The sequence below is a fragment of the Gadus macrocephalus genome, chromosome 23, assembly GCF_031168955.1.
Source record: "Gadus macrocephalus chromosome 23, ASM3116895v1".
Lineage (NCBI taxonomy): Eukaryota > Metazoa > Chordata > Actinopteri > Gadiformes > Gadidae > Gadus > Gadus macrocephalus.
This window is the reverse complement of record NC_082404.1, coordinates 6,416,923-6,433,470: the sequence shown is the minus strand read 5'-3', so window position 1 is coordinate 6,433,470 and position 16,548 is coordinate 6,416,923. Positions and strand designations below refer to the sequence as shown.

General features: G+C 46.2%; 1 protein-coding gene across 6 annotated transcripts in view; it reads right to left on the bottom strand.

The window, feature by feature from the left end:
• The window catches only part of dpp6a (dipeptidyl-peptidase 6a), a 183,706-nt gene that overhangs the window by 25,232 nt on the left and 141,926 nt on the right, over positions 1-16,548 (bottom strand). For all 6 annotated transcript variants that reach the window (XM_060044485.1, XM_060044486.1, XM_060044487.1 and 3 more), the window contains one exon: positions 10,851-10,949. In XM_060044485.1, the coding sequence (XP_059900468.1) occupies positions 10,851-10,949 (99 nt within the window). The remainder of the gene's footprint in view (positions 1-10,850; positions 10,950-16,548) is intronic.

The window sequence follows — 16,548 nt, the reverse complement described above, 5'->3', positions numbered from 1 at the left end:
CCAACAAAGAAGAATAAAGGATATTCCCCCCCCCCCCCCACCCATCAACATGGTGTCCGGCTGCGGGTGCTGAAGGATGGAGGTGCTCTGACGTGCGCGGTGCCGCGAGGTAATTAGCAGCGGGAGATTGGGAGTGCGGGCGTGTCTCTGGATCCTCCAGCGTGTCTAATTGTCTATTAGGCTGATTCTCCATCACTGAGTCCCCAGCTACCCCACGTGCCCAGCGACTCAGACCTCTGTCAGGATGAACGAAGGGTCTGTTGTAAATACATGAATAAATCATAGGGATAAGGAGGGGGGAGGGAGGGGGGAGAAAGGAGTGGGTGTAGTCTCTGGGACACACTGTCATTGAAGAACCAAGATAAAGTGCAGGTGAAGACAATATTCTGGTCCTTCTAACTTTTGATGGTTAGTTCATCTTCACCACTTTTCTTCCGTGCACCTTTTTTGGAGGTGACCTCTGGTTTTTGTGTGTGTGTGTGTGTGTGTGTGTGTGTGTGTGTGTGTGTGTGTGTGTGTGTGTGTGTGTGTGTGTGTGTGTGTGTGTGTGTGTCCATCCATCCCTCCCTCCCCCAATCCACCTTTCAATCCACTTACCCATCTCTCCCTCCATCTCTCCCTCCACCCATCTCTCCCTCCCTCCATCCATATCTCTGCATCCCTCCCCCCCCCCCCTTTTCCCCTCAATCCCTCCCTCGCCCTCCCTTTCTCCCTCTCCCCTCTCTCCCTCCCTCAACCTTTCTCAGTCATATTTACCAATCCTCCAGGTATCCCAGCAGAGCTTTACATCCTACCCAGCATGCACTTCTCCAGGCAGCGACTCCTACAGATGTCTACCCCCTCTCCCCCCCCTCTCCTCTCCTACTCTTTCCCAGCAGCACCATGGACACACCCGCGCTCACAGGGGGGATGACTGCAGTGGCCCCGCCCCATTTGCCCTCATTGGCTAAATTGACCCCAGGCCCCAAAAAGACATGACCTGTCATTTTCACATTCATTTAAAAAAAAAAAATATATATATTGTCTGTGCAGGGCACTGCCTGGTTGTCTTGCGTCGGCATCTATGTTTCTCAAACTCCCTCGCCCGAGGTGTTGTTTTTAACTGTGATCTCTTTTATTAATACAACCTCCAGCCCAGGGCAAGTCTGCTGCCCCTACACACCCAGAGAGAGATGGAGGGAGGGCGAGAGAGACCTTGTAAAAATTTGCTTTTAGAAGTGGATTTATCTTTATCTCATCCTTGTCTGATAACACAACAATGCATTAGTTGGATCTATAACACATGACTTTACAATGTGAAGTTGATCTGCAGTCACATGTTTTTTACCAAAATCGTTTCAGATCTTCATCTGAAAGCGCGTTGAGCCCATATATTCTCTCTGGAAGCGAGCCCTGACAGAAAACCAAGAGACAATTATAACGGCATTTTTACCTCACGTACAGTTGGATCAGATTGGCATGTTACTCAAAACCAGAAACAATGCAATCAGTTTAAGAACCGCAGTACACGGTGAATCGGTATCTGTAAGGTGTTCACCAGCCAATCAGAAGGCAGGTATCAGCACCTCCCTGTTTTTACCCCACCAGAGTTTACCCGTCTAACTTATTATAAACGACACTTCCCACGGTGCTGAAAGTGACGCATTATACCGCTTAAACTCTTATAGTCTGGCGGCAGGCAGCCATATGCTTGGCGGTGCCATGGGTTTTAAAACGACGTTCCAAACGAGCCATTTTCCCGCTGCACGCTGACAAGTTAATGAAATACCTTGAGTACCTACACCGGTAAGCACTGCTTTAAAGAATAATTATTCCAGTCAATGCCGGTTGACCCTGCCAATGGCACCATGCCATTGCTCCAACTGCCTTGAGTTTTCTTTTGTCCCGCGGCTGCGTTCCAACTGACTCATCGTTCCTCTCTCGCCGCCTTCTAGGAATTCCTCGCATTTTCCCGGAAGGACTCTCATCCATCCAGAAGGGGTGTAGGCTACCATGGAGCCCCCCCCCCTACACTAGCCATGGGTGAACTACGTCGGGTCAGGTCAACTGTATTTGTCTAGCCCTCCATCCCAGACACCCCCTAACCCTGCAGAGCCCTTTAAAGGCCACGGAGAAACTGCCAAACCCCAGAGGGGAGAACCCTGGAAAAGGAACACAGAAGAAGGTTCAACAGTCAAACCCGGTGGGGAGCGACTACGAAGTCCTAATCAGGGATGAAGACCTGGGCCATGTAGAGGTGTTATTACTCAGTGTTCTCGGGGAGATTTCCCCCCAGCCCTGTTTGACCAATTACTCCCTAGTACTATTTAGTCCCTTTTATCCAAAGGGACTTACAGCGTGTTAGGAACTTGTCTTCAAGGAGGGATGGAAACCAGGAGTCAAACAGCCCAACCATGACAATATCATCCCCCCTTTTGTGCATTGAATGATATGGTGTGTTTGTGTGTGTGCTTGAGCCTGTGCGTGTGCGTGTGTGTGCTTGAGCCTGTGCGTGTGCGTGCGTGCGTGCGTGCGTGCGTGCGTGCGTGCGTGCGTGCGTGCGTGTTTTACGGGTCGTTCGGCGGGGCGTGGAGGAAGAGGCCAGGAGCTAGGGTTGAGTTATGGTGCGTGTCAGCGACTTGCCTCCTGCGTCGTAGCGCCGTAAATCTCCGCTCCTTGGGCTCCATCCAGCCATTAAATGAATAGACGTTCATTAAATATGTATCAGGATCCTAATTGTAAAACGAAGAAGAAGAAAGAAATCCTCCATCTTGATAATCAGGAGCAGGTTCCATGGTTTCTTTTTAATTTCCGCTATGATCATTTTTTTTTATATTTCTTTAGATAAGTATTTTTTATTTAAATCATATTAAATCTGCAATCGAAATTCCATAGAAACAGGGCACCTGACAGAGATGGTCCAGGGAAACACAATCTGTAAGATTGCATGACACAACGAAAGGGTTAAGTAAGTATTAAGTAAGTATAAGCGAGTGAGTGAATTTAGGTTAATAAATGAACAAGTGGACAAGTGAAAGAAATCAACAACAAAGGTGCACATGAAAAAGTGCACTGAGCAGAGCGGAAGGAGAAGGAGTAAAGAGAGACCGAAGGAGAAGAGCGCCACAGGTGACCCCCCTCCCCCCGGCCCCCCGGCCCCCCGTCACGTCCCCCAGCCAGAGATCGATGGTAATCAACCAGGCGGGTTACACCGCCCGCGGCCCGGCCCCCGGGACGCCACGCGTCTGCGGCTACGCGGTGACAAGGCGGTCACGGTTCATGCTCTGTTTCTGTTGTGTTAACCTTCGACCCCGGCAGCGGTGGCACAGCCAGCGGGAGAGGGGGGGCAGGGGGGGTCGCCGGAGAGCCGATGAGTGTCGGCGGGAGCGCCGCTGTGAGCCGGAATAACGGACTAAATAAATACACATTCTCGTGGTGTTTGTGAGGATCCCCTTTTCTTTTTTCTGTCAGCAGCAGCAGATTCTCGTGTCCTGCTGGGCGCCCGGCCCTCGCTGACGCAACAAAGAGCCGGGAAGCTTTTGTGTTGGCAGCGATAAGACGCTGGAAGAGGATTCAAAGGATTGTGGGTCTATTACATGGATACTGCGTGTTCAGCGCACATCAGAGAAAGGAACAGTCATGGCTTCGCTTCGCACGCATGCACACACACACACACACACACACACACACACACACACACACACACACACACACACACACACACACACACACACACACACACACACACACACACACACACACACACACACACACACACACACCCAAAAGAGGGCCTCGGAGGATCCTCTTTTCAAAAGAAGCCTTCGGCATTCTGGGTATTTCGAGGGATCCTGTGTATTTCACTAATAACCAAGTGAAATCATGTGAACCGTCTGAATGGTCCATCCATCCGTCTCCTTCATCATCCATGGATCATCCATGGATCAATAAGCGATCCATCGACCAGCTATTTAAACCTTTCAGTGCAACGTGCCTCGGTCGATGGCTGGTATTTCAACCATGAGCAAGGCACACGTTGATGCTAAATGCAAGGAAGCGGTTCACGGTACCACTGGACAACATGTTGATCCTGATCATGACTGCCTGCCTACCCCAAGCGACCCAAGGGAGCGTGTTTTGAAAGGCTTTTCAAATAAACAACGTAGAAAGGGTTGTATGTTATGACACTAATACCGCTTTCTTTGCCAGTGTAAATTAGCAACCTCCCGTGTGCTGAGGAGGTGATGGCCTGTGGAGAGAGATACGCGTGTTGACGTTTATAATTGGCCTTCCACACCTAGCCCTGGTGGTTACCTTCGGAGACCATCCCGATCCAGATATTCACCTTTGAGTCTCGCATCAGCCTAGCTTTGGCTGGGATGATGTCCTACAGATATCCAAATATGGGCGCAACCTAACGATGTTCAAAGCCAATTAGAGCGACGCACTTTGCTCTCATCGGTCGTGCCAAATTCAGTTGGAGGTCTCTAATCTGAGAAAAGCCTTCCCTGCAGATTTCTGTCCATCTTTTGACATCGTTATTCACTCTATTTCAGATAGAACCAGTTTGGATTGCTACCCCTTTCCAAGAGTGCCACTATTGTTTATTTAATTGGTCACTTGTTGTTGGTCGTGAGCTGAAACTCCCTCCCCTGTGAGCTGAGGGGTCCGAGCGTTTTTATATTTTTGGATAAGGCTTCAGACGGGATCGAGGCCAGACCGACACGCAGAGAGAAACAGAATGTGATCTCAGCCATCAGACTGCCTCACCAGGCTATCTGGAAGCACATGCTCACTGAAAAGGCAGAGCTCTCTTGCCACCACAAGTGTGTGTGTGTGTGTGTGTGTGTGTGTGTGTGTGTGTGTGTGTGTGTGTGTGTGTGTGTGCGTGTGCAACTGCACACAGACATTCGCCCACACACACAATAAATCGATGAAGCTATCACGGCGGTATATCGCTCCAATCCCTTTCATTTGGGAATGTGGATGGGTGTTAGAGTCAATGAGTTCATCGTTTGAAAAAGGTTTATGCCTTCAGAAACTGGGACATTGTAGATAATACATAATCCAAATCCATTACTATTCTGTTATGCAAGATGATGACTGTGCATGTATTTACAGAGTTTCCAATAAGCCAAAACGCTCCTTCTCTCTGGGCTCATTGTTTAAAACATGGTGGTCAGTAAAGAGACCAGTGAACGAGCAGAACCAGGTCGGCCATTAGGAAACAACAGACCTCGAGGCTACAGCATGTGGCCCCAGGCCCCCGGAAGGGAGGGGACACTTGCCTCTCAGCCGCCAGAGAGAGAGAGAGAGAGAGAGAGAGAGAGAGAGAGAGAGAGAGAGAGAGAGAGAGAGAGAGAGAGAGAGAGAGAGAAGGATGACAAATAGAAGTGGCTGGGGCATAAAATGAAAATATAGAAAGGAAATAATGTGGCATATGTGTGAAATCAGCGGGGGCTACCGACTGTGCAATTATCGTCAGTGGTGAGAGCTAGCACCGCCACGGCGACGGGACATGCGCGGAATGCTGATGAGCCGTTTAGCGGGAGCGCGAGGGAGCGCCCAGGAGTCAAATTGGACACATCACTCGGCTTTAAAAGGTGATGAAGCACAGAGGACGGCGGGCGCAGGCGGGCCGGTTACGGACGGCGAGACCCTATAGGAGCTTTTCCATTAAGCTAGCCGGCTACCCTGAAACATCAGAGCCGTTATGATTGGACGAGGTCCGTTTGGACTGTGCAGGAGGATTTCCGATGAAGTGGCTCTACCCAGCGTAAAAAAACAGACCTTGAAAAACAAAACCAATTATTTACAACAACAACAACAAAACAACCATTAAATCTCAAGCCCTTTCCAGGAATGAAATCGCATTCTCCGAATGCTAGAGGTCTTTCTAGCCGCACATGGCTCGAAGCATCCGGTTCAGTTAATAACTAACCCAAATAAAAAGATGATGGAACTTGTAATTGCAATTCCTCCGCAGTTCTTTGACTATCCATCACCCATCCGACTACATATCAATCTGGCGGTCCTCCCTCTATCACTCATCACGCTGTCTATCTATCATCACTGTACCCATCCACCCATCATGCATCCATCTTCTCCTCCATTCCTCTCGGTTTTTTCGATTTCCCCAAACCCCCATCGTCCTCGCCCCCACAGCCGACAGAGGCTAAGGCAGAGAGGGCCGGGTTGTGATGAGTCCATCTAACGATGTTCTGCTCCATGATTTTAAACCCCGACCCCCCTCTGGTTCACCATTTCCTCTTGAAGCCACTGATCAAACGTCTAAATGTCTCCATCACCGGCCCTGTGATGCTAAAGTCGAGATCTGTCCAGACGGTTCCTTTTGAAGTGCAACACCATAATGCTAAGCTAACTAGACATGTGGGAAAAAGGCTAAACGTGATTCAACAGACACTTTTATCCAAAGTGATGATATCTTTTTTTGTAGATTTGTTTCGTCACACAGCAGCCATCTACAGACTCAGACTCAATGTTTATATTTACTGCACTCGCGAAGACCGTTGGAGGAACTGCCCAGTTATGACTTTGTGTAGATAAACTATAGCATCCTCTACCTTTATACAACCTGTGTATCTTCTCTTCTCTGACCTACGGACAGAAATACTGTCGGTAGACCTACAGACTCATAATACTCGTGTTTGTCGCTGATTTTGGGTTCCAGGGGGTACGGGGTGTCAGAGTCAGTGTCTGTGTCTTGTTTCCTGTTTAATGAAGCCCAATAAAGACCGTACCAGAGCGTGGTTATGAAGGCCGTCTGTCGAGAGCAGGCTCCCCATGTTCTGCTCTGGGGGCCGCAGTGAGGGGCCCCTCTGACGTTCCACGACGTGGAGCAGATGTTGTGTGCTAGCCTCCAGATGTGAACACTGAGCAACGTCTGTTTCGGCGTTAGCAAAGGACCGCTGATGTGTGAACATGATAAACGTCGTAGCCCACTGAACGGTTTGCGGCGCGGCGTTAAACAAGAACAAAGGGAAAAAAACTGGTCACATGGGACGTGGTTACTTCCTGATGTCCATATGGCGACCCGAGGTTCAGGGGGAGCACCGCGGCTGAGGGGAACCTGGTGTCTGGGGGACAGGATGGAGAATGGCTTCTGTCTGAATACTGCACACTGCGCAAACAAGGGCAGGGTTTCAGAATCAACAGATTAACCCCGAGATTGTCTGTCGGGATTACTGGGATTTTTGGGATTACTGGAGTGTGTGAGGCTAATGGTTACTTCTGGGACAGAATGTCTTTTAGATCATTGGTTCTCAAGCTGTGGTGCGCGTACCACTGCTGGTATGTGGGCACTATTTTGTGGTATGCAGAGGAATCTCCTAAAAAAATAATGAAATCCCTTTTATTTTAAAACATGATATTATTAAGATACTAAAACGAATCAATATACCGTAACCATCAAATGATTAAAATGGGAGTCAAAAATAAGTTTTCCTATGCCTGTGATATTTTTGTTTCAGTGTCAGCCTGCTTCGTAATCGGGTTGTATATATGGCTCCTAACTGAAATATTTGCAAGAGAAGTGCGGATCAGGAGGATAATATTTCAATCTGTACATAAATTAGGGGACGGCATTGAACCGAGCCCAGGTGCGACCGGCGGCTTCAGCAGCAGTAGTGAAGTCTCAGCAGCACCTGCTAGCACCAATTTGGATTAAGATTGAGAGGGACGGAGAGACTAGGCTGCAGTGTGAGGTATGTGTGGATGTTCTTAGCAATGAAACCATTACACCCTCCCATCTCAAACAGCATCTTACAACCAAAACAGCGGCGCTGTAAGACAAACCAGTCGATTTTTTCCTAAGAATTGTGACGGATTGAAGCAGTCCAAGTTGACGATTCAATAATCAGGAACAACATCATTGCGCACCTCCTCTCGCCCGGACCGCACTTCCTCGAATGTTTCAAGGTGAAGACCGAAGCAAACAAATGGACAAGAAACCTGTTCAGCATCCAAACCTCTGAAATGCCCAAGGACTTGACCGTTAGTGATCAGGAGAGTTCAACAGAAATATCAAGCAGCGCAAAATTGAAGTCTGCTTTCAGAAGGTGGTCTTTGTTGGACTTTTGGAAACAACAACACATCGCATACCCTGCGCTTTTGGACAAGGCCGTGCACTTTCTTCTTTCTTTTGCGACCACATATCTGTGCGAGAAAGGCCTCGCTTCACTTGCGATCATAAAAACAAATATAGAAGCAGAGACTGAAGTTGACCTTGATGGACCTAGACATCGCTGGACTGTGTTTGCAGAGGCAGGCACCCTAGGCTTATGGAAGTTTAGTTGTCAACATGCTGGCCAACTTTTTCATATTATTTTTATTTAGCCTAACATTTTTCAATCAGGCTGTTGGTATCTAGTTGTTTTCCTGTAAAAAATCCTAATTGGCTCCCTTGCTATGTGTGTGTGTGTGTGTGTGTGTGTGTGTGTGTGTGTGTGTGTGTGTGTGTTTGAATGAAATACAGTTGTTATTGTTAATGTTGTCACTTGTTCTGTGTGTGTGTGTGTGTGTGTGTGTGTGTGTGTGTGTTTGAATGAAATACAGTTGTTATTGTTAATGTTGTCACTTGTTCTGTGTGTGTGTGTGTGTGTGTGTGTGTGTGTGTGTGTGTGTGTGTGTGTGTGTGTGTGTGTGTGTGTGTGTGTGTGTGTGTGTGTGTGTGTGTGTGTGTGTGTGTGTGTGTGTGTGTTTGAATGAAATACAGTTGTTATTTCTAATGGTGTCACTTGCTCTGTGCGTGTGCGTGCGTGCGTGTGTGTTTGAATGATAAACAGTTGTTATTGTTAATGTTGCCCCTTGTTCTAGGTTTGTGTGTATGTATGTGTGTGTTAGGGGCGGGCCCTTATGTTGTGTGGAAGATTTAACAATAAATAATATTATTTTAAGCAATAAATGTGCCTCTTGTGTGAACTGTGCGTAGCCAAGTAGGGCAGGCCTCTGCTACTGTATTTCTTATATTTTATAACATAACATAATGGTGGTAGTTGGAGAGACTAATATTCCTATGCTTCATAAAATGTTTGAGAACCACTGACACAAATTTAGAGGTTGTGTTGTATTGAAGGGAGGTGAATACTGATATTGAAAGACTTCGTGCCATTTTGGGTAAGCATAGCAGTAGGCCAACACAACTTGTTTTCTCAACATGGTCTATGAATAACTGCCGATTCAACTTGACTTAATAACCCAGAGTAAAGCTTTATTCCAGTCCCATCACTATATCTTACTGGCGCAGTGCAGGCACACACAACCACTCATTCTAGCTTTTCTAAATCATACAGCGAAGTGTGATATGTCATATTCAGAAGCGGGAGAAGGATTCTCTCCATCTTATCTTGAATCGAGGAGCAAGACATGAGGAGTTGGAGACGAGGAGAATGGCTGGACGAGAGGAGACAGAATCTGCATGAATCCTTCTGTCTCGGTGTCGGTGGTTGAGCTTCCCTTCTTACTGTGTCTATCCCAGTGCTGTCTGCACAAGTGCTATGCATGCGTGTGCAATTTTCAACCAGGTAAAGGCTGCATTATGTTCCTCCATCCCCTCTCCGGCTCCCCTCTGAAGTGCGCACAGCAGCTCTGTCTCTTTGAAACCTCGCTGTTGAAACGCCGCGCTGGCGGTGGCTTCTTCGCCTGCCATCTCAGAGGAGCCGTAGCCGCGGTTACGGCTAATTGGACGGCCTGACGAGCCAATCGCAGGACGCTTCGGTTCGCAAACTGGGACACGCAGACCAAAAGCAGACATGGAACACGTGCACACAAGGATACATAGTCAAAATACAAAAATACATAGTCACGAATGCACTTGTGCAGACAGAAGCAAAGACACACAGACATACACACACACACACACACACACACACACACACACACACACACACACACACTGGACAGCCATGCCCACATACAGACGTACAAACAGAGACCAGAGATAGACAGACGCACATGCAGACACTAATAAATGTGTCACACACACACACACGTGTCACACACACACACACACGTGTCACACACACACACACACACACACACACACACACACACACACACACACACACACACACACACACACACACACACACACACACACACACACACACACACACACACACACACACACACACACACACACACCTCCCTACCATATTCACAAATCAAAAACTAAAACTGCATGCCAATAAAGCAAAAACCAAGCCCAGTCTGACAGTAAAAACTGAATAAAAGGAAAGGAGCGAGGGAAAACACACAGATCAGAATGGATAAACGCGGTTAAACAAACACAGCGGGTGGGAACAGCCAACGCTGGCTGGGAGATGCTAATTGGCCGCTGTGTGGAGAGACCTCCCCGTATTAACGCGGTATTTCTGGAGCGCCGCACTCAGCAGCTGCTGAGCTACGCCCACACAGCCACCATCAACAGACACCACAGGAACGGCGGAGAGAGAGAACGCCAGAGAGAGCGCACGAGAGAGAGCGCGCGAGAGAGAGGTCACTAGAGAGTGTACAATAAAGGGTGCACGAGCAAGAGAGCGCACGAGCAAGAGTGTACGACAGTGGCTTTTGACAATCTACACATCAATCAATGTAACCATATTCTCAGTAGCTGTAGATGGCTTGAAACAACCTCTGTGATATTTAATAATTACAATTTGTGGGTGGGGATGGGGGAGGGGAACCTGAATGTGTTTCTGTTGTTGTTGTTGATGTTGCTGCTGCTGCCTTGGGCTTTATGATTGTTTTGTGTTTGTGTCTTGTCTCCTTTCAAGGTCACATTGCGTGTCATCTGACGTAAAACTGAAAGGTTGTTAGGGAAGGAATAAAGACTGCCGGGGGTTTGAACTTACTGCTGATCCACTTGGCATTGGGCTCGTACACCTTGAAGTCCTTCTTAAAGATGTCTGCCACCGTCAGCTTGGCCTTGAGAGCCAGGCTGTCGTCCTCCCCTGAAGCGCAGAGACAAAACATACAGAATCAGATGCATTCATAAGCAGTATATTAATAGAGATAAAACAGCCTCAGACTCAAAGTTTGTGCTGCATATCAGCAGTATTTGCCGATTTATGTTTGCATTTCTATATTTTGTGTGTCCTTGTGTCTGGTGGCCGTGTTAATATTCTTTATGATAAGAAGCTACAAGCAGCTTTTTCTCTAACAAATTTCTTTTGATTTTATTCTGTTTTGTTTGAGTCTCTTGGTTCCAGCGTTGGCTGGACCGCTGCACTTTACTAAAGAGCACATCAGAATACCTGAGAACCAGGAGACCCAATAAAAACACTATATGAACACAACAAAGTGAGAGGATTAAACAAAGGCTGATGGCAGGTTAATTAATAAGGAATATATAATAGTCAATACAGAGTGAGATAAACAATTCATAGATATAGACATAGTGTACACAGTGTGAAACACATAGTTCAATAAATAAATGTCTCCGTAAGCAGAGTGAAACACACACTTGCTTCAATAAAAAAGAAAGAAAGAAAGGAATATAAGCGTTTGTAAGCACAGAGATTTTCTGCCTCCCTTGGCACTGCTTCCCTTCAAGTGTCCACATTAACGCAAAGGATCTGGATATGAAAGGGTCTTGAGCAGCCTCTAGCTAGAGGACATGGCCTGAGGACCCGGCATATTAACTACTTCAGACGAAAAGATACATTTTTATCTCCATGTCTCAGGTCATCAAAAGATCTCCAGCAATCTCGTTTAAAAACGGAGCGAGGGAAGAAGGAAAAGGCAGAAGGAGGGGAGCCTTCTTTGAAAGATGTATCTTTTTAATTCTCCGTCTCATGTCGCAGATGAGATTGCGACCCCCAAACACGCTAATAGGCAGATTAGAATCAATTACAGGAACAAGACGAAAGGTAAACGCTAATTAGAAACTTTAAAACCTTGTAAGAAGCGACGGCCCTTGACCGGTTACCATTGAAAAATACTTTCCTCTTAAATTCCCGGAGCTGTGCGGTAATATTCAGGCATAAATATTTGGCAGACGCTGTTATCCAAAGCGACGCACCATTGAGACGGAGAATACTCAAGCATTCAATCAATATTGGAGCAGCTCCACACACTGCTGAACGACATCTCAGAACAACAACTGGACAGACTGACTATTTACCCAAACATTCAGCTCCAGCTTCTGAACAGACGCACACCATATCATATCCTCATGTAGATCCATAATGTATCCAATCTCTGAGCTTCAGTTGGACCAAATCTAAAATATGAATAAATGTAGTCCCCTTTTACCAGCGGTAAAGAAGCTAAAATAAAAATTACAACGTCCATAAACAGCAGGTTTACAACAGGGCTTTTTGCCATCACTTTATTGGTGTTAAGGTTAGATGTCGCTATAAAATGGTAAAGCTAATTATATATAACATCTGAATTGAATCTGCAAATCGGACCTATGATGTTTTATTCTCGACAACCACCACTTCAACATTCAATATTACACCGATTAAGTTATATTATATCCTTATGTTCAGCGCATTGCTGCAGGTGCCAAGGAGGTAACCACTCAACTGATACCGGGCCCTAATGATGTCGCATGGCACTAATTAAACCTTGAAGCAATCAGAGAACAGCCATTGTAAAAAGTCTTGTGTTTTGACAGTGTTTTGTAAGCAGATGGTTTCTCTGAGGGTCTCACACATGGAACTGGATGAAAAGGATACACACATTCAAATACACATAGACACACTGTCACACTCTACCGACAGTTGATTCTAATCTATAGTGGTTATAGAAACACAGTAAACACTGTACAAACCCACTACCCTATGTGTTCTATGCATTTGTTTCCCTGTGTTGACCCTATCGTATGATTGTAGTTAATATTTGTATTCTTATTAAAATAGCAGTAAAAAACAAATTTGTGTCCTCTGCTGTTGTTTGATAACTGGTGTTTTTTGTACATCAAAGTGGATTTGAAGGCTGAAGCTATCCATGGAGAATTATCAAATTGTTATTATTATGATTGTATTCAACGACCATTCAAAGACTTGAATGTGTCTAACAAAAACACCCATAATCCGAACACAAGGGTGACCAACACACTTTAGTTATCCAACACAATTTGTTTCAAGTGCTATTCACCATTGAGGTGGAGCAATTATAAAATGAAAGATTTTTTCTATTTTGTATTGGAGTACTTTGACCAGAATAACAAGAGGTGAGAATAGTTTGAAAAAAAGAAGACTGCAACCTTTATTTGTTGAGGAGCACAACCTTTATCACAACCACAGCCTTATTAACCCAGCAACCATCTTGGTTCTAAACGATAGCTGTTTGGGAGGAACCATGATGGAGCCGAGATAGAACACAGCTGGCCGCTCTGTGCATAAGGCCCGTTCAGAGCTACGACGTGCTAGAACCTTCTATAAGCTTGTTTCTTTAGCAACAGAGGGCCCCTAGAGAACGTAAATCCGGGATTTGTTTGGGATTTATTTGCCACTGGGTTAATTAATGTTGTGTTGGCGAAGTACAGTACACACACACGCATTCTCCCAGTACAAACATTAATTACTTGTCAAGCCAGAGTTACATGAAATGGTTAGGTTTTGTGATGGGATTGAAAGAAGCACGCACGCACGCACACACACACACACACACACACACACACACACACACACACACACACACACACACACACACACACACACACACACACACACACACACACACACACACACACACACACACACACACACACACACAAACCATTGTGATTTATTTCTACCTTTTGTGAATTGTATCGCTATCAACTTATTTCCTTCCATGTTTTCTTTAAATTATATATATACGTATATGTACATACTTTCTATCTATATTAGGTGCGTTTCCGTCCCCCTGATTTTATGCGAACTTTGAAGTATCTAATCAGTAAACGGTGATGGAAACACCAAAATTTGCATAAAATCCTCTAATTCGCAAAAAAGTTTATCCGCATGCTTGAGGTGGTTTTTGAGAAATGCGAAAGAGAGTAAATTCGCAAAATGGGAGATGGAAACACACTTTTCGAAACAGCTGTGACGTGGCGAACTTTGAACACACAGGACTGTGTTTCCGATTTCCGCATAACGACCGGCCATAGAAACCCTGCCGACATCAACGTGTAACGTCATCACCCTCTTGTGCTCTCCCATACGTAAGGCACTCGACGTAGTCCTCGTATTTCCCTTGCTACCGCTGTGTACATTGTAATTTCTCTATTTCTTCGTCTACGGGTGGAAGTTAAAATAGCCAATGATAACTCCACTGAAAGAACAGTTATGACTTGCCCAAGGGAAACCAATTGCTGCTGAATTCCTCTCTCCATGTTTGTTGTTTGTTGTTACTCTTCTCTATAGAGCTCGTAAGTCGCCATTGCTCATGGGACTTATGAGACCGAAAAAAATGAATGGGAGTCAATGGAGAGAAAGTAATTATTTTCTGATCCCAGTCTTTATATGCCCCGGATTACACATATGTTGTTTGTGGATTTAAATGATAATTTTTCATTCAAAGAAAACTATAATTTAGCGGGTAGGAGTTTGATACGGTTAGTTTTTGTGTGGGGCGCTTTGTGGACTACAACGACTACAACTCCCGCTGCTCTCGACGCGTATGATATACGTCACCACCACCACTCGCAAACAGATCCCGCAGTCAGAACATGGCTGTGTCTTTGGTGCACTTTACCACCTTCTTTCAAGGAGAGCACAAAAGCCTTGATCGAGGTGAAAACCACTACAAATCTGGACATGTGGAGAGTTTTAGCTATGCTAGTGGGGGGATGATGAGAAGTGGAGGGAATGTGTATTGATGTGACGTCACATATGCGACGTGTAGTCTTTCTCGTTGGGTCTTTTCCACAGCCTTTAGCTGAATAATCATACAATATACTGTCAACTCTTTACGTGAATAATTTTTAATTAGGCCCACACAAAACATATGTGTAATCCAAGGCATTTAATGACTGGGATCAGAAAATAATTACTTTCTCTCCATTGACTCCCATTCATTTTTTTCGGTCTCATAGGTCCCATGAGCAATGGCGACTTACGAACTCTATTGGCGGACTAACCGCTTTTTGTTACATTTGTTACAGCTTTTCTACTTCTACCATTTAATACAGCCACGTATCGGCATACATTTTTTGCCTACAGCGCCACCTCCAGGCAGAACTAGGGTAGTTACCCGCTCCAACCCCTTGATGGAAACCCATGTAATTCGAATTACTCTTTTGCAAACTTTCTAAAGATTCAATCACATGGAAACGCAGCTATTGTCTTAAAATATATTATTTCACCCATTTTGCAAATAATGGGAGGCTCAAAGGTGAATCTCTTCATACTTAAAATGTGCATGTATTTGATATTGGCTAAGTCGCTTTTAAGCCTAATAAGCAAAATGGGCTGAATATTGCTATAAATATCTCAGCCCCTCATATCAGTCACACTGCCGTTATCCTTCTGGTCCTCAGTTTCTTGCCCCAGCTGCCCCAGGGATCAGCTCCACCAGATGTTTGACCTACAAGATGTATGGTGCGCGTGTGTGCGCGCGCGTGCACGTGCGCGTGCGTGTGCGTGTGTGTGTGTGTGTGTGTGGGCCTATCAAGTTTGTAAGTGTTCCAGCTGACAGAGATAGTGTGGTATTATAGGGTGAGGGGAAGAGACACAGAGAGCAGGCAGAGGAGCGAGGAGGGGGAGGGTGGGAGGGAAACAGCCATAGAGCGGGTAGGAGGGGGAGAGAGAGTGGATGAGAAGAGGAGAGAGGGAGAGAAAACCGGAAAGTGGGGGTGAAAGAGTGAGGGAGAGGGTCGGAGGGGGAGAGGGTGGGAGGGGGAGGGGGTAGATGAGAAGCGGAGCGAAAGACACAGAAGGCAGGGGGAGAGAGGGATAGAGATGCTGCGACGGAAGGGAGGTTGAGAAACTGAGAGAAAATATGGGAGAGAGCGAGGGAGAGAGACGGGGAGACAGAGAGAGGGAGTGGGGGAGAGAGAGAGAGAGAGAGAGAGAGAGAGAGAGAGAGAGAGAGAGAGAGAGAGAGAGAGAGAGCGAATAGGAGAGGAGAATAGAGAGAGGGAGTGAGTGACGGAGGTTGGGCGACAGAGAGAGGAAGAGGGGGGAGGGAGAGAGAGAGAATAAGACAGTAAGACAGATAATGTGGAGAGGGAAAGAGAGTGACAGGAGGTGGGCGGGTGGTTTGTCAAAAGGAGTTAGAAAATGCGTCTCTCTCTGTCAGGTGAGCACCCATCAACCTGCTGCTACTGAGCCGCACAGAACACGCCATCCCATAATTCCCCACAAGTGCCACGTTTACACAGCTTGATGCCCCCGGAGGGCATCCACCAACCTAGTATGTTCTACATGGAGTCACAATGCTCAAATTCTAGTCAGGAGCTGTGTAGTATTGACGTAGCGATGTTAGCTACGCAAATGGAAAAAGGCTCACTTAATAAAAGCTATGTGCTACTGCATGCCGACTATTTATCTATGCTACCGGCGTTAGGAATGGTTACGCACTAGCCTGGCGTCGGAAGACAAATTGCAAACTGCAATT